The following is a 19312-nucleotide window of genomic DNA, read 5'->3' on the forward strand; positions in this document are numbered from 1 at the left end:
CTTCGTAGCTCTTCGGAACAGACGTGACGAGCAGTTAGTTGCCTAATTTGGATTCAGAACATGGCGCTGAGAGCGCTTTTTCCCCATTCGGAAGGTTGCTTCCTACCGTGCCTGGTGGAAACCTCTAGTGTTGCAGTGGAGGTCACGGGAATATAGGGATCAAGTTAGTGACATGGGCTTGTCGCATGAAAGAGCCTCGATTGGTGTGTTCCGATCATGTCTGTGTGGAAAGGCCCGCTAACAAATATTAGGCAGAACATGAGCACAAACAGTTTGTTGGTCTGCAGTCCGTTGCCGTTAACCAGTCATTGCTACAGAGCACACACAAAACCCATTGCTGAACACAGCATGTCCGCCGTAGAACCATTGCAAAGGCTAGGCTCCTCCTAAGGGGCCTGGATGTCGACATGAAAGAAAAGAACCAGTTGCAAATCTATAAGGAGGAAGTCACGTGATGTGATGTTTCCGTCATCGGGACTCATTTTAAATTCTCCTTCCCACTACTGGAAGCTCTAGAGACCAGAGATGGGACTGCTGGACAACATCTGTAGACAACGGGTAGCAAATTATCATGTCAGCGGAACACACAGTGTACATACGCAACCTGAACGAGAAGCTTACGGTTTCCTCGTTGCGGAAAAACCTCACGGCCCTTTTCAACGATGCAGGGTTCCGGGTTTTGGACGTCCAGGCATGCAAAAACCTCAAGCTCCGAGGGCAGGCGTTTGTCTCGTTTGCGGGAACGGTGGATGTCAACAGCGTTGTAGAGACGTTTAATACAAAAATGGTGTGCGGCAAACCGATGAACGTCCGTGTCGCCAAGGCTGAGTCCGATTTGGCGGCTGAAAAGACGCTCACAGGTGAGAAATACAAACAGTACATCCAGAGACATCGTGAAGCCCGGTTGCTTAGACGACAGCAAGAGAAGGAGAAGGCTGGAAGCAAGAAGAGAGGATTGGACAGGGATGACGATTCCCTCGCCGGCGGAAAGCCTGCAAGCAAGCGGACGAAGACTCAGGAGAAAGCTGTTCCTAACCATATCCTCATTATCACTGGTTTGCCCAAGGACACGCAGGAGCAAGACCTCATTGATCTGTTTACTAGGTATTCCGGGTTTCTCACGGTTAACCTCGTCCTTGTGCGACAACTTGCGCTTGTCGAGTTCCAGACCGAGGAAAACGCGGTGGAGTGTGTCGACGAGCTGGGGACCTCTGTCAGTGTCAAGGGTCAGACTTGTACTCTAGCCTTCGCCAAAAAGTGAAGAAACTGTGTCTTATCAAAAAGCTTTACGGGAACGGATATACAGTCATGTACGTACTTATATAGACATGGTTATTATTTACACGCAAATCAGTATCTGCCACTGATGATTGTCTTGAAGGCTGCAAAAAGGCCCTCCTTCTTCTGTCCACCCTTGTTAACATCCCCGAGTAATCTCGTGTAGTAGTTAGGATTGCCCTTAGGCTCGTGCAGCTTGCTGCTGATCGCATAGAAGTCCCCCCACTTCTTCTCGTGTATGTTTTTTAGCGACTTATACTGCTGTTTAAGAATGTCCTCGTTGAAAAGGTTTTTCTGGTAGTCCGGTTGCTCCTCCTTCTCGGAAAAAATCATTCTTTTCAACTTTGCAGCGTCAATCTTGATCAACACCTGCTTCTTCTTGTCCTCTGCTGCCTGCTCCTCCTTCACTGCCTTCGGAACGGGTATGCCGCCGATGTTGCAGAACCTCTCAATTTGCGTGTACTTGAAAGAAGCATAGTGCTTCACTTTGTCTGCAGGCAGCTGCTGCAAAAGGGCCACAATCTTTTTTGTTGTTCCATTAGCCGACATTTTGCTCCTTAGTCTCCTACTGCTGCTGATCCTGCACTACGAGAACTTTTCGACTTCCCCAGCATCTTCATACCGGTACTTTCCATCTAGACATCAAAAATATTCACTTTCTTTTTCCCGACAGACCAATCGCGCTGTCTCTATTTGCTATACACGCAAGTTGGTATGCTACATATGTGTGTATATACATCTATCAGGAGTGGAGGGTCTCTTGCAGGATGTCGACCATCATGCGGCAGGCGGCAATGGAAGCTGACAAGTCGCCAGACCGGGCCAGGTACAACGCCCGTTTTCTCTCTTGTAGACTCTTAGCAAATGCCTCAGCGAACTGTCTGGTTTTCGCCGGGCTGAAGTTAGCGGCCTCGGAGATAGTGTTCCAGGAGATAATGTTCCGAAGCTCGTTGAGCAACGAGGAGTAGTATGTAAAATACTGCATAACCATGTACCGCTTGAATATCTTGGTACGGACAGCGGGGGCCATGTTCCCGTTGGGCACTCCCAACGCGTCGAGGAGATTCTCATTGAAGGACCACACGCAGTCCTTTAAATGCTGCTTGCTCACGGACTTGGAGCTATCATAGAGTATGTGAGAAAAGTAAATGGAGCCCCATTCCTCGACAGTAAGGTACGTGTTTTCATGGTCCGAGTAGATGGGTGAAGCGTCGATAGAGATTTCTTTGATAAGCTCTCCACCCTGGAAGAACGGGTAGAAGAGCATGTTCACGCAAATGGTATCCGTTTGCGCAGATTCGAGCTTTGTCCGCTGGTAAAGGTCCCATATCACGGGAAGATTAACGAGTTCAGAAGGAAACAGTAAATCGCCTGTCTGGTTCAAACGTTCGTGTGGTGTCGAGTCCTCCATGCCTAAGTTGTGCACGACGATGTCTAAGTCGAAAAAGTCCGATAGCATCTCAAATAAAGGCTGCATGTACTCTTCAATAGCTTTCTCCATATCAATCGAAAACACCGTTGTTCCAACCACGTGGATTTCGGCTCGAACCTTTATCTTGTGGCTGCCGCTCCTCAAAAGGGCAGCTAGTATGTTGCTCGACATGAAATCGGCATGCACGAGGTGAAACTTTCCTTCGTCCTGCAACCCGCTGTCCTGCTTCTGCCCTGTAGTGGTGCTGTCGAGCTTGTAGAAGTTGTCGGGGGCATATTTCTGCACTTCGTCTCGGAAGCAATGATCCACTAGTAGCTGTGTCATGAAGAAGGGTACGTCATTGGCGTCCACACCTTCCAAGTTGAAGTAGAGCTCGGCGTAGCTTTCGGCCCCGTCTACATGTATCGCATTATCCTTGCTCAACAAGCAGTTAACAAAAACATCATCTTTAGGGTAGGCACCATTCTGGTATTCTGAATTAGTGCCGGGTATCAGTTGCAACGTGTAGTTCAACAAACTGAAGAACTCATTATGCATTCGGGAATCCACCTGGATGTCCACTGCCTCCCCGAGATCTGGAAATAACAGTGTAGACTCGAAATACACGGGCACAACAAAGCTGACGTCGCTGAGTATGTTTTCAATGTAATGGTCCAGTATTTCTGTTGGAAGGTACCATGCTCTGATGTAGTAGTTCGCCGGCAACGTAAAGAATGCTTTTGGATTCCAAGCTCTGAGTGACAATAAGAGGACAGCGACGGACAGAAGCGTGATCCAGCGACTCACTTTTCCTTCCTTTTGCTTCAGCGGCGCCTGCTCAGGCACAGCATTGTCCTCCAATTGCTCCTTATTATTCATCGTCATTGTCCTTGCCCAAGATGGTCATCTACCTTGCCCAGAAACAACCTGTTACCCTGTAAAAGGATATTTACCGAGCCGACATGAATGCTCGGGTCATGATGGGAAGACACCACAGCCTGGAAAAAGATAACTTTCCTCATGAGTTTTTCTCTCCCCTTCGTCTTTCCTTCTTGTAACCGGTGACGCTGTTGCTGAAAACCAGGCGATAAAACCGTCAGAGATAGCCGTCTAGAGACAGACATGTCAGGAATGGTGCAGCCCACGGAGAACGAGATAAAAAGAGAAACGGAAAAGTTCCACTCCCGTGAAACTCCCGAAATCAAGGAATCTGAGTATGTTCACGACGTCTACAACGAGATTGCACAGCATTTCTCACAGACAAGATACAAGCCATGGCCTATTGTTGCTGAGTTCCTTGGTGCCCAGCGGGATGGTGCTTTTGGTGTCGATGTAGGCTGTGGAAATGGTAAATATCTTGCCGTAAACAAGAAACTTTTCATACTAGGATCTGACTATTCTACGGGTTTGATCGACCAGGCCAAACTGCTACACCACAAGGAGGAATGCAACGACATAATAGTGGCGGACGGTATGAATCTTCCGCATAAGAGGGACACGTTTGATTTTGCCATATCCATTGCCGTGATACATCATTTTGCAGATGAGGCACGGCGAGTCGACGCTATTGCGGAGATACTCAGAGTCTTGAAGCCATCTGGACAGGCGTTAATTTACTGCTGGGCATTAGAGCAAGAAAAGTCTAGGAGGGGCTATCATGAGGGTATGGAGCAGGACATCTTAGTGCCGTGGGTACTGGCAAAGAAGGGAAAACATGAAAAGAAAGAGGGAAAAAAGGAAGAAAATGAGACTACCGAGGAAAAGCCGCCTGTGAAGATGAGATTCTATCACTTATACAAGAAGGGTGAGCTAGCTGACAACTGTGTAAAAGCCGGAGGAAAACTCCTCAAGGAAGGTTACGAAAGAGACAACTGGTGGGCAGTTGTGGAGAAAGCCGAGTAGCTGAATTTGAGAACGTTAATTCGATTAAGTCTTCTCCCTTTGAGAAGCCAGTGCAAAATGTACATTTTGCACTATACTATATATGTGTGGATATAGAGATAATTATAGTATATAAGTAAAAATTAGTCAACCGTTGTTAGTCTTCATAGTTGTATTATTATTATTATTATTCATTGTATTTTTGTAATGATTTCCTTTTTTTTTTGAACCTTCCATTTGTTCGTTATTTATTTGGATGGAGAGTTAGTATAGTTCATCATAGCATTTCTTCTTTCTATTCTACCCTTCTTCATTAGATTCTTGAGTGCAACACTATCCAATGGGTCCAATAGCTCGAAAGAACAAAGCAACTCTTCACTAACACCCATAACTGCACCCCAATTATCGAATTCACCGCAATAATTGGGAGCAGAGAAAACTGTAACCAATGACCTATCATTGAAAAACTCGTAACCATCTTCAACAACCATGTGGGCACGAACAACCAAATCGAACTGGAATTTGTTCAAAAAGTTATTGATTGCAACCTTGTTATAACAGTACGAGACCCCACGTTCGTTATCTTCCCATTGATTTGGCGAGTCTGCAGGATCAGACCATAATAGGTCGTTCAATAAACCGAAGTCAGGAACATCTGTAGGTCTTCTAATGTTTCTGATTTCATCCATCGAGTTCAAAACAGGTGACAACCCACCATGAACGCAGAATATTTTGGATGCAACAATTGCTGCAATGGGTAAAGTGTTGAAAGTATCAACAAAAAGCTTCCACGTCTTCAAGTTTGTTCTTCTTTTACACTCGTCATAAAACCCGTATTGTCTCGTAATTTGAGCACATTCATGATTGCCTCTTAATAAAAAGAAATTTTCCGGGAACTTAATCTTATAACATAGTAAAAGTAGAATTGTTTCTAACGATTGTTTGCCTCTATCGACATAATCACCCAAAAATAAATAGTTTGAAGCTGGAGGGAACCCACACTTGGAAAAAATTCTGATCAAGTCTATATATTGGCCATGAACGTCACCAACAATTTTAACAGGAGCACTCAACTCTAGAAGAGTTGGCTGAGAGAGGAAAATTTCTCTAGCAACCGAACAGATGAGAGCAATTTCGGAATTTTTTAAACAGACAGACTTCGTTCTTTTTCCGGAATAACCGGCGTCCAATAGACGTTGGATCAAATCTTCAATGTTCAAATTATAACGTCTTCTAAAATCATTACTATTAATAGTGTCTGTGTTATTGGATTCAGTAGTGCTTGATTCGGGGTTCCCGCTGCCATAGTTACTGGCGCCCCCATTTAGATTAGTATCGCCACTGTAATTATTGGTATTGTCATTATTGGATATATTATCATTGTTGGAATGAATTAGGCCTCTCATGCCTTCAATTGAATGAGAACGTGAATGGGACGACGAGGTAGATGTTCTCGGTGTACGGCTATGAATTTCACTGTTAGAAGAGTCATGAAGGTTATGCTCTGATGCATTACCAAAAGAGGTGTCTTTATTCCCAGTCTCGCCATTATCGTTGTGGTTTATGTAATCCACAGTTTCAGAGCTATTAGAAGGATCAACACCAGAGAATGGTGTTTTGATTCTACTTGAAACTGTTGAAGAACGAGAGCGGGAATGTGAATGTGATCTAGAATGGGAATGCGATCTAGAATGAGAGAATGAATTGTTAGAGTTTGAATTTGCTGAAGTTGATAATCTATTTTGGTTGTCACCACTAGAGCCAGAGACGGCGCTGTAATTCATAGTATCAGGATCATCATCTGAATCTATGGCACTGTCTGTGCCACCAGTGACATCAATGATTGGGTTATGATTGGGATTTTCCAAATGTAAATTGTTGAAAGCATCTATTGGGATTCCATGCGAGCTGGCCAAATCGTCTTCAGAGACACTGGTGTCGTTGTAGTTAGCGCCGCTTCGACTACTTCGGCTATTTCTGCTATTTCGACTGGTTTTGCTGCTCTTGCTGTCTCTCGAGTTCACGGTGGTGGTTGAGTTCCTCCTGGATATGTTTGGATGGTCGACATTGCTGTGCTGGCGCTCTATGTTTGACATATGCTGGATCGAAGTGTCATTGATTGAGGTGGAGGAATTCATTCTGAGGATGGGAGACTTCGGTTTCAAGATGGCCATAGAGGGGGGGAGCCTCAAATGGTCGTCGTCATGCGGGTAGATCTTGTTGTGGTTGAGAAGATGCTGATGGTCGTTGCTGATGTTGTTGCTGCTGAAGTCGTTGTGGTTGAACTCCTCGTCGTAGATGTAGTCGTAGTGATCAGATTTGGAATCCGAGGACGCGTTGTGGTTGAACGAGCTGCGCCTGCTGGCGTTCGGCGTCCGCTGTTGCTGCTGCTGTGACTGCTGTGACTGCGGCGGCTGCAAGAGCTGGGTTGTGTGCTTGGAGGGAGTGGACTCGGATTGCGGGGCAGATTTTACGTTAGTGAGGTCGCTGCCCGTCAGGTCCTTGGTGGACCTTCTGCTCTTGAGGGACCGGGACGACCGAGTCGAGTTCATGGTGTCCGAGCGAGTGAAGCCCGGGTTGCCCTTGGGCTTTGATCCTTCGTTACCCATGGCGTGCTTGCGGGGGAGGCAGGGGGAGGCGGTTTGTCGGGCGGGATGGGTGAGCTGTGCTGCTTATGAGCAGAACCCCTGTTGTTCTTGTTGCTGGTGCTGCCGGACGGCGGGTGTGTGAGGCGTGTTCTCAGCAGGCCAGACCTCGGGTGCGGTGGCTGCGGGCGAGCTGTGTGTAGGCGATGTAGAAAAGTGGGCGTGGGGGTGGTCCTGTGCAGGATGCAGTGCCAGGGGGGTATTCTGAGGAGGGGTGTGGACGTAGCCAGGAGCGCAGTGTGTGTGCAGAGGGGGAGAAGGGGTGTTCACGGGGGCTGCTGCGGCTGCTCTTCTTTCTTGCAAACAGGGTGGCAGGTATCTCGCTACGTGTGCTCTGTGCTCTCGCTCTGTTCTCTCGCTCTGTGCTCTCGCTTTGTGCTCTATGCTCTCTGGTTCTTTGCCTTTTGGCTCTGTCTGACTGAACGACGGACAATTGTGCTGCGCTGCTGCTGGGTACGACGGGGGCCCTGCGGAAACAAGTGCTGTGCCGGGGTGTCGGTCGAACGGTGCTCCTTCTGCTGTCCATCCCTATCCCGCCCCCCTGCACCGCTCCTGCCACCGCACGCCATCTTTACTGCCGTCTCTCTCTCGCTGTCTCTCTCTGTCCGTCCGTCTCTCCCACCCTCACCTCCCCCTCTCCCGCTATCTTCACCGCCCGCCGGAGCGGGGGCAAACCCGGGGGAAAAAAGGCTCTGGGCCGATCGGCTCAAAATGCTCAGCGATTTCTGCAGATGCTCAGCGATTTCTGCAGATGCTCAGCGGTTCTCGGTCGCCCCGTCAGGCTTCCGCATTCGGAACGGCGGCTGCCCCTTTCGGGGTCGGGCTCGGTCTTCTCGCCGGCGGGGTATAAAAGGCGAGCAATTTCCCGGTTCTGACTTCTCTCCGCTCGGCAGCGGCGATAGAAGCGGCGCGAATTGTCTTTTTCACGTTTACTGTGGTGTCTAAAAATTTTCGTTTTTTTCATGTTTTTTTTTTCATTTTTTTTCATTTTTTTAATTTTTTTTCATTTTCTCGTTTTCTCCCGCTACCGCTACCGCAACCGCAACATGATTTCCTGGTCTGGCACCTGGAACCGTACGGCCTCTTAACCCCAGTATCTCTCTCTGCGCTTCTTCTCCCTCTCTACACGCTTGTTTCCACTTGGGTAGCCTTGTCGTCCTGACACCAGTCTTGGATCTTCGCCCTTTCTCCCGTCGTAGGACACCAGCACTAACTTCGCTTAGCCTCCGTCCCCCTCACCCCGGTCCTTCGCCACTCCAGTACACTACAGCCATGTGTGGGATTCTCGGGATCATCAGCTCAGACACCAACACCAACGTCGCCTCGGAGCTCTTCGACGGCTCGCTCTACCTGCAGCACCGTGGCCAGGACGCTGCCGGTATCGTCACCTGCGGGCGAGGCGGGCGTCTCTACCAGTGCAAGGGTAATGGTATGGCCAGAGACGTGTTCACCCAGGAGAGAATGAGCAAGTTGGTCGGCAACATGGGGATCGCCCACCTGCGGTACCCAACGGCAGGGTCCAGCGCCAACAGCGAGGCCCAGCCCTTCTACGTGAACGCCCCGTACGGAATCTCCCTGAGCCACAACGGTAACTTGACCAATGGCGAGGAGCTCAAGAAGTACATGGACGAGGTCGTGCACAGACACATCAACACCGACTCGGACTCGGAGTTGCTTCTCAACTTGTTTGCGGCCGAGTTGGCCACCTACGACAAGTCCAGAGTCAACGAAAACGACATCTTCAAGGCCCTCGAGGGCGTCTACAACAGGGTCCGGGGCGCCTACGCCTGCATCGCCATGCTGTCCGGGTACGGCATCATCGGCTTCAGAGACCCGCACGGTATCCGGCCGTTGCTTATCGGTGAGAGACTCAAAGATGACGGCCAGAGAGACTACATGCTTGCGTCCGAATCCGTCGTCCTCAAAGCCCACGGCTACCAGGTCTACAGAGACATCCTGCCCGGAGAAGCTGTCATCATCAGCAAGGACAAGATGCTCCCTGTCTTCAAGCAGGTCGTTCCGCTCAAGTCCTACAGTCCAGACATTTTTGAGTACGTCTACTTTGCCAGACCAGACTCCGTCCTCGACGGTATTTCCGTCTACCGCTCCCGTTTGTTGATGGGTGAGAAGTTGGCCCAGAACATCACAGACTACTACAAGTCCCAGGACAAGAACGTATTGAACGAGATTGACGTCGTCATCCCTGTTCCTGACACCTCCAGACACTCCGCCCTTCAATGCGCCATCACCCTCAACCTCCCCTACAGAGAAGGGTTCATCAAGAACAGATACGTTGGAAGAACCTTCATCATGCCTGACCAGAAACAGAGACAGTCCTCCGTGAGAAGGAAGCTCAACGCCATGGCCTCAGAGTTTTACGGCAAGTCCGTCCTCTTGGTGGATGACTCCATTGTCCGTGGTACAACTTCTCAGGAAATTGTCAACATGGCCAGAGAGGCCGGTGCGAAAAGGGTCTTCTTCGCATCCTGCTCTCCGGTCATCAGATACAACCACATCTACGGTATCGACTTGGCAGACAACAAGCAGCTTGTGGGCTACAATAGAACTGAAAACGAAGTCTCCCTCAAGATCGGCGCCGACCACGTCTTCTACCAGAAATTGGAGGATTTGATCGACTGCTGCCAGAGAGACGACTCCCTCAAGGACCATGAACGGGAGTTGGCGCTGACTCCAGTCGTGTCCAGAGATAACTCTATTATCTCCATGATTGCCAGAAACGACGAAGCTCCTGAGATAACCGGCTTTGAGGCAGGTGTTTTCACGGGTAAATACGTCACTGGTGATGAAACAAGCTATATGCTACGTGCAGAACAGGCCAGAGCCCGCAATGCACGCAGATCCGATTCAGGCTCCACTGGCATGGACATACTCGACGTGAAAGCTCCTTCTGAAATTAACATATTCAACAGCGGCGACTACTAGAAAAATCATATTTTTCTTATCTCATCCCCTACCACTACCTAATTACTCAATTACTATAAAAAATGTATAGACTCTTTTTAAACTTACTAATTTAACTACCTCACGCTAAGTTCTCTTCTCCTTCTGCTCAAAACACATCAAGATTCTGTTCAATTACCTGCAAGGCAGCTTTGGCTCCCGCATCTTTCTTATTTGGTGCCTCAGCACTGCTCACCATCTTATCACCTAGAAACAAACGTGCCTCAAATCTGGCGTTCCCGAGTTGTGAAAACTCGTATTTGGGTACAATGTTGAACTTAGAGTTGTAGTACGCGTACACCTTCTCCTTGGCAGTTGATAGCAGTGTCTTTTCCTTTTCAATTGCCGGATCCGTAAGGTTGGAAGCTTTGGAATGGTCTTCAGATATTCCCATTTCGTTCGATACCGATACATTAGGTGGTAGCGAATCAGCATCCTTATATTCAAATCTCGAGTCTAATGAAAAGGCACGCCGTATCAGAGCTTCTCGCTGGATGTACTTCTTCGTCCAATAATCATGATACGACCTTTTCAAAAATTTGATGAGCTTATTGTCAATAGCGGCAAATAGGGCGGCCCCAGATTTCGCTAACTTCTTGTTCACTGCACTAGCAGAGGAAAATTCCACCTTATCTAAAAAGAACTTACACGAAAACATTCCCGTCTTCAAATCAGGGTGCTCTCCTAAGCTGTATGAAATCTCCACTGATGAACAAATACTTTGGTTCAAATCTTGCTGCACGGATTGAATCAGTTCCTGCAAGTTGAATTGCTCGTTCTGGGATTTTTCGTTGTCTAAAGAAGCGGATACCGACGGCTTATCCTCCAAGTAATTAGGTTCGCTCATGTTAGATGCTTCCGGATGGGAAACACCCATGTCAATACCTTTTGCGATGCCTTGTGAATCAACCTTACGTTGCCGGCTTTCGTCCTCTCCTTTCACGTTCTCCTCATCCACGTAGCCTAGTAACTGCTCCATCCACTTGAACAATTTTTCCCACTCTACCTTCGCATCGCCTTCCTTGAGGTAGTGCTCGTAGTATTTGCCGAAGTAGGAAAGGAAAATTTTAGAGGGTGCAGCCTGATACCCCATGAACTTGTAATTAAACTCAACGTTGTATGCCTGGCAGAGTATAGTGAGAGATCTGGTGTTAATTATCGACCGGACAGTCTTCATTATCTCAAATGCGGGCAAATTCTTCTCTTTCTTGTACAGTGTGATTTTGATAAGGTACTCTAGTATCGAAGTTCCCACGAGACAAAACCTTTCAAATTCAAGATCGTCGTTCAACAAAGTCGGAGTAAGCTCTCCGAGCGGCAAATAGGGGAAGGAAGGAAATAGAGAGAACACAAAAGGGATGTCGCTGTGGTATAAGTAAGGTATAGCAGGTGAGAGTAAGTTTAGCGTTCCGGGTTCTGCTGCTGTTGCTGCTCCCGCCGGGTTGATGTTTGACCGGATATCCAATTGCGGTGGTAGCTGCATCAGAATCGTCATCATGTTGTGAAAGTCCGGGTCGTTGTTGTACCTCGAGTAGAGACTGAGGGCAAAGCTCACGTAAGGGTCGTTAATGTCTGCGCTGGTGTAGTTGTTCTGATCCAATATGTCCGCAAAGGCTACTTTGAGGGACTGCACAGCAGCGTGGAGCTTGGCTCCACTCGGTCCAGACAGCTGATGCTGTTGCTGTGGTACAGGTAGTGAATTGAACATGGTAGGTGAGCGCTTAGGTCTCCTCGTAATCTCGGAGTAACAGACTACGGTTTACCAAGTGCCCATAATTGTCGTATACATGTCTATCTGTCTCTTTGAAGCGTGAGAATGAGGAAAATGAGAAAAATGAGAAAATGAGAAAATGAGAAAATGGAGACCTTTTAACATTTAATTTCAATTTTTTGATTTTTTTGATTTTTGATTTTTATTTTTTTGTTTCTGTACAAATTTTTCAGCTTTCTTCTGGCCAAGAGAAGAGTGCCTGGGAGATTGGACTTTCTTTAATCTAAAGGAGCAAGGAGTAACAAAGAGAGCCAGCACAACACAACAATGGCAAAGAAGGTTATATCCGAAGAGATGATCGTGGACTCGGACGACGGGTTTTCGACAGATTCCGAAGCAGAGAGAGAACTCGAGGAGAAGGCAGTAGAGTTTGTACCACCACGGAAATACACCAAGCAGATGGGACTGAAGAGACCAGAGGCCCTAGAAGAAGTTGGCAAAAAACAGCAAGTATGGCTTATCAAGCTTCCACAGGATGTGGATGTGTCTGAAATCAAGTCCATTCCGGTCACCGGTGGAGAGGACGAGTTCGAGATAGCGGGGAAAGTGTACAGCATAGCGAGTGACGACAGCGGCAAGGGATTGGGCAAAGAAGGGAAATTCACGGTGCTGGTTCCTACGAAAAAAGACGGCATATCAAGCTTCAAGGCCTCTGACCTGAGTATCACCCGTTTCTTGGACGTGTGCGAGAAAGTAAAGATCCCAAGCATAAAGTACGACAAGGTTGTTGTCCAGCGTGAGGATGTGGAGAAAGAGACAGGACTCAGAATGCGTCATTTTCCTACCGGATACTACATTAAGGATTACGCCGAGGCACGGGAGCCCGTTGTGCCCGGTCCTAAGAGTGGGAAAAGCAGCAGTGAAAACAGCAAGAGTAAGAAGCACAGTAGCGACAAGCACAAGAGAAGCCACAACGAGGTAGATGGCTCTGACGACGAGGAAGAAGAAAAGGACAAGAAGAAGAAGGACAAGAAAGAGAAGAAAGAAAAGAAGGACAAAAAGGACAAGAAAGATAAGAAAGAAAAGAAGGACAAGAAGAAGTCGAAGAAGTCAGACTCATAATGGCGATGATTATGGTTCTTAGATTTATATAGTAATACATATAAAAGCAAGCTATATAGAGTAAGAAAGAAAACAAAGAACGAACAAAGAGCGAACAGAGGGCATCCGCTATTTGAGTTTCCCCGAGTAGTCCTTCAAAATTCCTCTCATGTGAACGTTTGTGATTTTACCACGTCTTGGCTTCTTCTGCTTACGTTCCTGGACGGAGGTAATCTTCTTGTTTTTCATGCTCTCTGGCTCGGCGTTGGTGGGTTTGAGGCCGTTGTCGAGGAGCAACTTCACCAAGTCGTCGTGCTGCGGAATGTTCACGGCGTTCCACATTTCGTAAAAGATCATGTCCAGGGTCTTGGCTGTCGGGTCTCCCACCCCGTTGCCATTGGCGCTGGCGGCGGCCGCTGACACCGACGAGGGGATCTGGCCAGTGATGATCTCCCAGCTCTGCACCGTCTGCACGCTGTTGTACACGCGGATCGGCAAATTGTCGAAGTTGAGCCAGATGTGTCGGGGCGAGTTGTCTTTCTTCGTTTTGTGCACTATAATCTCGTTCTCCTGCTCCAACCGGGCAATCGTAGGCAAACAGTTGTTCCACCCGTCCCGCAACTGCTTCACGCTGAGCCCGGCGTACGCAGGCTGGTTCCGGAGCACCCGCAAAAGGTCCTCGCCCGTCTTGATGTTGTGAAGCGAGAGGTACTGGAACGACGATGACTCCGGGTTGTACTGGATCCGGTCCACGTTCGAAAGACACTTGAGGAGCTGCGGGTCGACCTTGAACCCCAGCGACGTCTCGAGCTCGAACACGGGCACGTCTCGGTCCTTGCTCTTAATGTAGTCCGACGACGCCATGAGCTTCATCGTGAGGTTTCCCTGTCCGGCTGCCGCCGCCGCCTGTGCTGCCGCCGACATTGCCGTCGCCTGGGCCACGCTCGTGGCGTGGTACTCGTCGTCGTCCATCTCCTCAGCGTCCCCACCATCGTGAGTGGTCGTTCCGTTCTTGGCCCCGCCAAGCTCTGCTCCATCGCCTTCCCCAGCCGTTTTCAGGCGCTTGGCGACAGCCCCGTCTTCACTCGACGACGTGTCCGGTCGTTTGGCGGACGCTGGCGGCGTCTTTGCCTGCTGTGTGCTGGGCGGAGGCGTCGTCGCTAGACCTCTCCGCTGCTGCGGGAGGTCTGTGTTCGACTTGAGCGATCTCTTGAATGCCGAGAGCTGTGCTGCAAACGGATCTGCCATGCCGGACCGCTGTTGTATTGTATGGCGTCTGCTGACCTCCACACTGAGTTTCCTGTCAGAACAAGAAGAGCCCTCCTCTTCTGTCTTTGTCTATCTTCACCAACTCTACGCATTGCCGTTTTCGTCTTGCATTTTCGCCCTGCTATAAAAGTCGCTCGCTTCGTCCTTTCTCGTCTCCTTCCCTGTGCACCTTCTTCTTCCTAAATTTGCTCTCTCTTCCCTCCGGATTCTCCTTACTTCTCTTTTCCTTTCTTTCTCCAACGAACCCACAACGGCACACAGGGCCTCTTTCACGGTGCCTCAGGCTCCAGCGCTGTCCCTGCCGTTGTGCTTTCCACAGCACCGTCTCTGGACGCTCAGCGTTAAAACCATCGTTGGTGCAGGTCTCTGCTCCCAGAGCAGATAGACCCATGACCCGATGATGACCTACTGTCTGAGACATGACTCTTTCCGCGTCTAACCTGTCTGTACCAACCCTCTCCTGTACGTCTAACCCACCCCCTTTTGCAACACCTTTCTGCCCGTTCAGAGGGCTGAGCTTCCTTTCTCTCCCACTGTCGGTTTTTTCCTTCCGCTCGCTTTTTTTTCACTGCGGAACGTCGACGCATTTTGTTCATCCGTAGCCGGTGGAGAAGGCCATCTTGGTCTGCTCCCTCTGAAACTGCCTGTAACACACAGCATCCATCGACAGACACAGACTCAGAAACGAAGATGGCTTCTGTGATGATTAGATCGGTCCTCAAAGCGGGCCTCCGTGTGCGTCTCTCCGGGGCACAGACGGCACGTATTCCTGCCCTACTACGTCACAGCACCGTCTGCGCCGTTGGCACGGCCAGCCACGGTCTCTCGCAGCGCCTCTACTCTTCTGCTAACGACAAGAAGAACACTAGCAATTCGATTCTCAACGATGACCTGCTCTCCAAGGCTGGTGTCGACACCGACGAGCCACAAAAGGCCTCGTCGGCCTCTTCTGGCTCAGGTGAAAACACTGAAGGTACTGAAAATTCCTCCAATGAGAAACCCGAGAAGGACGAGTTCGAACAGACTAGATCGAGAAGAAACAACACTAAGTCAACCATTGACAAGAAGAAGGAGCTGTACTCTCGGATCTTTTGGTACTCCTTCCTTGCCGCAAACCTCGGATTTTTGGGCTACATGGCCAGGGACTACGACCCGGTGGAGGAGCCTGAGATCTACAACGAGGCCGAAAACTGCTTTTCTCCGGGCTTAATTGTCACCAGACTCAGAAAGAGACTTTTGGGTGTTTCTGATGTCTTCTCCGAGCCAGCCTTTACAGACTTGTTGCCTCCTCAACCAGCAGGCCCTTATGCTCCTCCACTCACCCTTGTCGTGGAATTGGATGACTTGTTGGTCCACTCTACCTGGGACTACAAGAAGGGTTGGAAAACTGCCAAGAGACCAGGTCTTGACTACTTCCTTGGCTACCTCTCCCAGTACTACGAAATTGTCGTCTTCTCCCGTTCCTCCATGGCTTTTGCCGAAACCACTGTCGCAAAGTTGGATCCATATCATGCCTTCATCTCATATTCCTTGTTCCGTGAAGTTTGTCGTTCCAAAGATGGCAAGTTGATTAAGGACTTGAGTCTTTTGAACAGAGACTTGTCCAAGGTCGTCATTATCGACCCTGACCAAGACTGTTACTCAATGCAGCCTGAAAACGCTCTCCCAGTGGAAAAATGGACTGGTTCAAAAGATGACGGCTTAATCAAGTTGATACCTTTCCTTGAATACTTAGCCACCTCTCACACAAAAGATGTAAGACCAGTCTTGGCCTCCTTCAAAGACAGAAATCATATCCCTGAAGAATTCGCCATTAGAGAACAGAAAATGCGTGAAGAATGGAAGGCATCTCAAGAACGTAAAAAGTCCAACGACTTTTTCTCCACAATCCTTGGTATCCCTCCTTCCTTGAGAGGTGCAAAGAAGATGCCTTTGGATTTGATCCGTGAACAAGGTCAAAGAAATTACCTCCACATGTACAACTACTTGAAAGAAAACGGTGACAAACTCTTGAAAGAGGAGGAAGAAAAAACCAAAGAACTGATGGCTGACCAAAAGCTGACCTTAGGTAAAATTGTCAACGAAGGTATGCCAACTGCTGAAGATATCGCCAAGGCTGCTGCTGAGAAACAAGCGCAAGATGCTGCCGCTGCTGCAGCCACCCCATCTAAATAGATATGCACATAATTTATCTATACCAACTCTGTATTTAATCACTTCAAACATCTATCAACAACTACGTCTCTCTTTGCCCTCTTTGTTTAATATAAGTAACTATATAATAATGATTGAAAGTTTTGATCTTTATAGTGTTTAGTTCCATCACACTATACTTAATACGGACAATCTTCCTTCATCGCCAGCTCTTTTGTTCTTGTGTAGTTTGTAGCTCAATGTCAACATATCGCTGTACACTACCACTATCATCCACTCGCTCTCACCAGTATTGTCATACCCGCAAACACTCCCTGTCAATCCTATTATGCTCCGAAGACGGCCATCTTGCGCCATGGCGTACATCTCAGCGTCAATCAATACGGACTCCAGTCTCATGCTGTGCAGTCCATTAAATTTCGTTAGGCGAAACACTGCAACTTGGCCAGCTTGTGTGGCTATAACAATAGCGTTCAATGATAAGACGGGAAATGACAAATATATCCGATTCAAAAATTGATAGCGTGGTGGCAATATAGGGTTCCGACGATTTGCTCCCGAGCTAAAAGAAACATACTCGTTCAGACTCAAAATTGCAGCAACATCTGTTCTACCACTGGCATTAATATCATTATCTGTATCTTCATTAGTGTTTGGCCTTTCAACAATATACGGCGACTCGATAATTGGGAAAACTTGTTTGCATGTTCCTAAGTTGATAAGCTCTCTCATCAAGAATAAGCCTACAGATTGTGTGGTAGTTGTTACAATGAAATAATTGAAGAGGTGATTGGTTTCATGCAACTTAGCAGCTGCCAGTTTACTCTTCTCTCGCCTTAAGCCTGAGTCCGTGGGCATCCTGCGTGCTTTATACCATTCAGAATATAATTTTCTTACTCTTTCCAATTGATTAATTTCATTAACTGCCATAGTTTTAGACTTCGATTTTTTCTGGGAATGGCGGCTAGTAATGGATGGGATATTCAGATGGGTTAGGTAGGCATTCAAACCTATATGCGAAGAGTACAATCCAGCAAAGTCTCTACCGGTATCTAGAATGGAACTCTGTGTTATTATCTTGTCCAATTTCTGGCCATCAAGATCGGTCACCAAATCACCAGTCAACTCTTTGAGTGAGCTTACATCCATGAAATCACTTTCCTTGACAAAATTACATGTCCACACTGGACCATCAGCTTCAACCACATCAAGCACATGTAATGAGTATTCTCCAACTTTGTTGGAGGTTAAACTTAAAATACATTGGTGAGAACCATATGTTCCACAGCATATAAGATAATTCTCGACACCGTTGCGAACTATGTTAAGGTAAGGAATATTATGGCTTAAAACAGAGGATTGATATTTCATTCTCTTTTCTCGGATTGATGACTGTTGAAAAACGGTGATTCTTCTCAAGTTATCGGAAACTGCAACCATTGCGTCACATATATCCACACACCATGCACTAGCATTAACATATAATGGTTTATCAAATGCCTTTAACGTGGACCTGAAAAAAGAGTTTTTCTTGTTTGCACATACACACTCGAAAACCATGCTATCATCATTGAAGAAAAGCCAATTGAAGGTCTCAGTTTCAGTGGCAGCTTTATAGTCTGAGCTAAAGAAATGATTCATTATCTCTTTCATGTCTAGTACAATCACTTGACTGAAATCATTACACACCGCCAAAACGTCATATTTGGTATTGTTCGCAGGATCTCTAAAAGTTTTTATAGTTAAGTAGTTTATTGAATAGCGTTCTAGAGGGTTCACCGAATTCTCAACCTGTGTATTAGTTTCATTTCGAAATTCAAGATTCAAATTTCCAATAAATGGAAAATCTGTCTTAGAAATAAATGAAGATGAAGATGAAGTTTCGGAGTCATGAGTTGATATTCCGCTCATATTGTAAAAGTGTAAATTGCAACCAATTGCCACTACTAAAACTTGGTAGCCATTTTTGCAGTAAGTTGCTGATAGATTACTTTTGAAGTAAACCGAGGGGCTGCGAAATTGAGGTTGAAGCTCGAGCTTTGTTTGTCCCAATCCTTGTACATCTAACACTGTTGAAGGATGAAATTTAGCTTTCGGCTGATTAGACATTGCAAACATAGGATCGCTCGATTGGAGTACTCTATCAACAGTCGTGTTATTCAGTCCCAGGTGTTCCGCCCGATTATAGTTCTCTAGTGAATCCTTAGGGTTGAGCGGTATACCGTTGGTGTGGTCCAAATGTGAAACCTTTGTACATTCAGTTACTTTCCTGTAAAAACCCTTGTTATTTCCATCTGTTTTGCTGTATATGAATTGACTTTCTCTGATCGGTCGGTCTCCAGTAAGATCCAAGTGTAGAGAATCGTTGTAGTATGCTGCAGACACCTCGAATTCGTTGGTTATAGAATCTGTAAGTCTTACTACGTCGTCATCCTCATCAGAACTACTGTAGTATTGGTCGGAGCCCCCTCCGTTTCTTTCTTGTCTGAACACTGGTCGTTGTTGCTGCTCACGTGCCTGCTGGTATTCATGTTGGTGCTGCTCATACAAAAGATCGTTTCTGTCTTCTCCACGTGTGTTTGAAGTTCTGAAGCTGAGGTCACTCAACCGATCCACCTCACCATCAAATGAGTCCAGCTGATCTGTTGAATCGGGGAATAGGTTATATCTTAAATTGTCTCCGTGGAATGATCCTGAAGTGTCGGCTGAAGTGTCTGCTTCTCTATCATTCAAAGAGGATTTTCGGATACTTTGCCAGCCACGACTGTTCAAATATTCTTCAAAGGTCAAATCATGGTTTCTGTCCAAATCTGACATTTCATCCTCAGACATAACTGATCCATGGTGCATGGTCCTAGGTTATTGGCAACTCCAGTGATCATTGCCTGAAGGAAGGTTGTC

The 19312-nt window shown here is 47.4% G+C and overlaps 12 protein-coding genes across 12 annotated transcripts; 6 read left to right on the forward strand and 6 right to left on the reverse strand.

Annotated features, from left to right (window-relative positions):
* The first annotated feature begins 244 nt into the window (after window positions 1–244).
* Window positions 245–1514, forward strand: PICMEDRAFT_16654 (hypothetical protein). The gene has a single exon (XM_019161293.1). It carries the CDS (start codon window positions 572–574, stop codon window positions 1259–1261), a length of 690 nt encoding a protein of 229 aa, XP_019017950.1. The 5' UTR covers window positions 245–571; the 3' UTR covers window positions 1262–1514.
* On the reverse strand, window positions 1351–1827 carry PICMEDRAFT_72872 (hypothetical protein; the record flags this gene model as incomplete). The annotated part of the gene is made up of 1 exon (XM_019164315.1): window positions 1351–1827. One exon carries the CDS (start codon window positions 1825–1827, stop codon window positions 1351–1353), a length of 477 nt encoding a protein of 158 aa, XP_019017951.1.
* Window positions 1552–3599, reverse strand: PICMEDRAFT_16657 (hypothetical protein). Its single transcript, XM_019161294.1, has one exon. It carries the CDS (start codon window positions 3572–3574, stop codon window positions 2021–2023), a length of 1554 nt encoding a protein of 517 aa, XP_019017952.1. The 5' UTR covers window positions 3575–3599; the 3' UTR covers window positions 1552–2020.
* PICMEDRAFT_16658 (hypothetical protein) lies at window positions 3600–4728 on the forward strand (the record flags this gene model as incomplete). Its single annotated transcript, XM_019161296.1, has 1 exon — window positions 3600–4728. A coding segment is annotated over exon 1 (626 nt), but the record flags the coding sequence as incomplete, so codon positions are not given.
* A 90-nt stretch (window positions 4729–4818) lies between these two features.
* PICMEDRAFT_33978 (hypothetical protein) lies at window positions 4819–5976 on the reverse strand (the record flags this gene model as incomplete). The annotated part of the gene is made up of 1 exon (XM_019162856.1): window positions 4819–5976. The coding sequence occupies one exon, from the start codon at window positions 5974–5976 to the stop codon at window positions 4819–4821; it is 1158 nt and encodes a 385-aa protein (XP_019017954.1).
* A 1312-nt stretch (window positions 5977–7288) lies between these two features.
* Window positions 7289–8487, forward strand: PICMEDRAFT_137091 (hypothetical protein). Its single transcript, XM_019160100.1, has one exon. The coding sequence runs from the start codon at window positions 7399–7401 to the stop codon at window positions 8158–8160; it is 762 nt and encodes a 253-aa protein (XP_019017955.1). The 5' UTR covers window positions 7289–7398; the 3' UTR covers window positions 8161–8487.
* Window positions 8488–10158, forward strand: PICMEDRAFT_72876 (hypothetical protein; the record flags this gene model as incomplete). The annotated part of the gene is made up of 1 exon (XM_019164316.1): window positions 8488–10158. The coding sequence occupies one exon, from the start codon at window positions 8488–8490 to the stop codon at window positions 10156–10158; it is 1671 nt and encodes a 556-aa protein (XP_019017956.1).
* Window positions 10159–10285: 127 nt separating this feature from the next.
* PICMEDRAFT_11808 (hypothetical protein) lies at window positions 10286–11884 on the reverse strand (the record flags this gene model as incomplete). The annotated part of the gene is made up of 1 exon (XM_019159847.1): window positions 10286–11884. One exon carries the CDS (start codon window positions 11882–11884, stop codon window positions 10286–10288), a length of 1599 nt encoding a protein of 532 aa, XP_019017957.1.
* Window positions 11885–12214: 330 nt separating this feature from the next.
* On the forward strand, window positions 12215–13009 carry PICMEDRAFT_72878 (hypothetical protein; the record flags this gene model as incomplete). Its single annotated transcript, XM_019164317.1, has 1 exon — window positions 12215–13009. One exon carries the CDS (start codon window positions 12215–12217, stop codon window positions 13007–13009), a length of 795 nt encoding a protein of 264 aa, XP_019017958.1.
* Window positions 13010–13132: 123 nt separating this feature from the next.
* Window positions 13133–13867, reverse strand: PICMEDRAFT_27448 (hypothetical protein; the record flags this gene model as incomplete). The annotated part of the gene is made up of 2 exons (XM_019162495.1): window positions 13133–13354; window positions 13475–13867. Coding segments are annotated over 2 exons (615 nt in total), but the record flags the coding sequence as incomplete, so codon positions are not given.
* Window positions 13868–15112: 1245 nt separating this feature from the next.
* Window positions 15113–16396, forward strand: PICMEDRAFT_19796 (hypothetical protein; the record flags this gene model as incomplete). Its single annotated transcript, XM_019162141.1, has 1 exon — window positions 15113–16396. A coding segment is annotated over one exon (1284 nt), but the record flags the coding sequence as incomplete, so codon positions are not given.
* Window positions 16397–16579: 183 nt separating this feature from the next.
* On the reverse strand, window positions 16580–19261 carry PICMEDRAFT_11812 (hypothetical protein; the record flags this gene model as incomplete). The annotated part of the gene is made up of 1 exon (XM_019159848.1): window positions 16580–19261. The coding sequence occupies one exon, from the start codon at window positions 19259–19261 to the stop codon at window positions 16580–16582; it is 2682 nt and encodes an 893-aa protein (XP_019017961.1).
* Between the last annotated feature and the right edge of the window lie 51 nt (window positions 19262–19312).

Source organism: Pichia membranifaciens (genome assembly GCF_001661235.1).
Source record: "Pichia membranifaciens NRRL Y-2026 unplaced genomic scaffold PICMEscaffold_3, whole genome shotgun sequence".
In the NCBI taxonomy this organism is placed as follows: domain Eukaryota; kingdom Fungi; phylum Ascomycota; class Pichiomycetes; order Pichiales; family Pichiaceae; genus Pichia; species Pichia membranifaciens.

What these genes read in the sequence shown, in the direction of transcription:
- PICMEDRAFT_16657 (XM_019161294.1), bottom strand. Translation starts at nt 3,574, where the DNA reads ATGACGATGAATAATAAGGAGCAATTGGAGGACAATGCTGTGCCTGAG.
- PICMEDRAFT_16654 (XM_019161293.1), top strand. Translation starts at nt 572, where the DNA reads ATGTCAGCGGAACACACAGTGTACATACGCAACCTGAACGAGAAGCTT.
- PICMEDRAFT_137091 (XM_019160100.1), top strand. Translation starts at nt 7,399, where the DNA reads ATGCAGTGCCAGGGGGGTATTCTGAGGAGGGGTGTGGACGTAGCCAGG.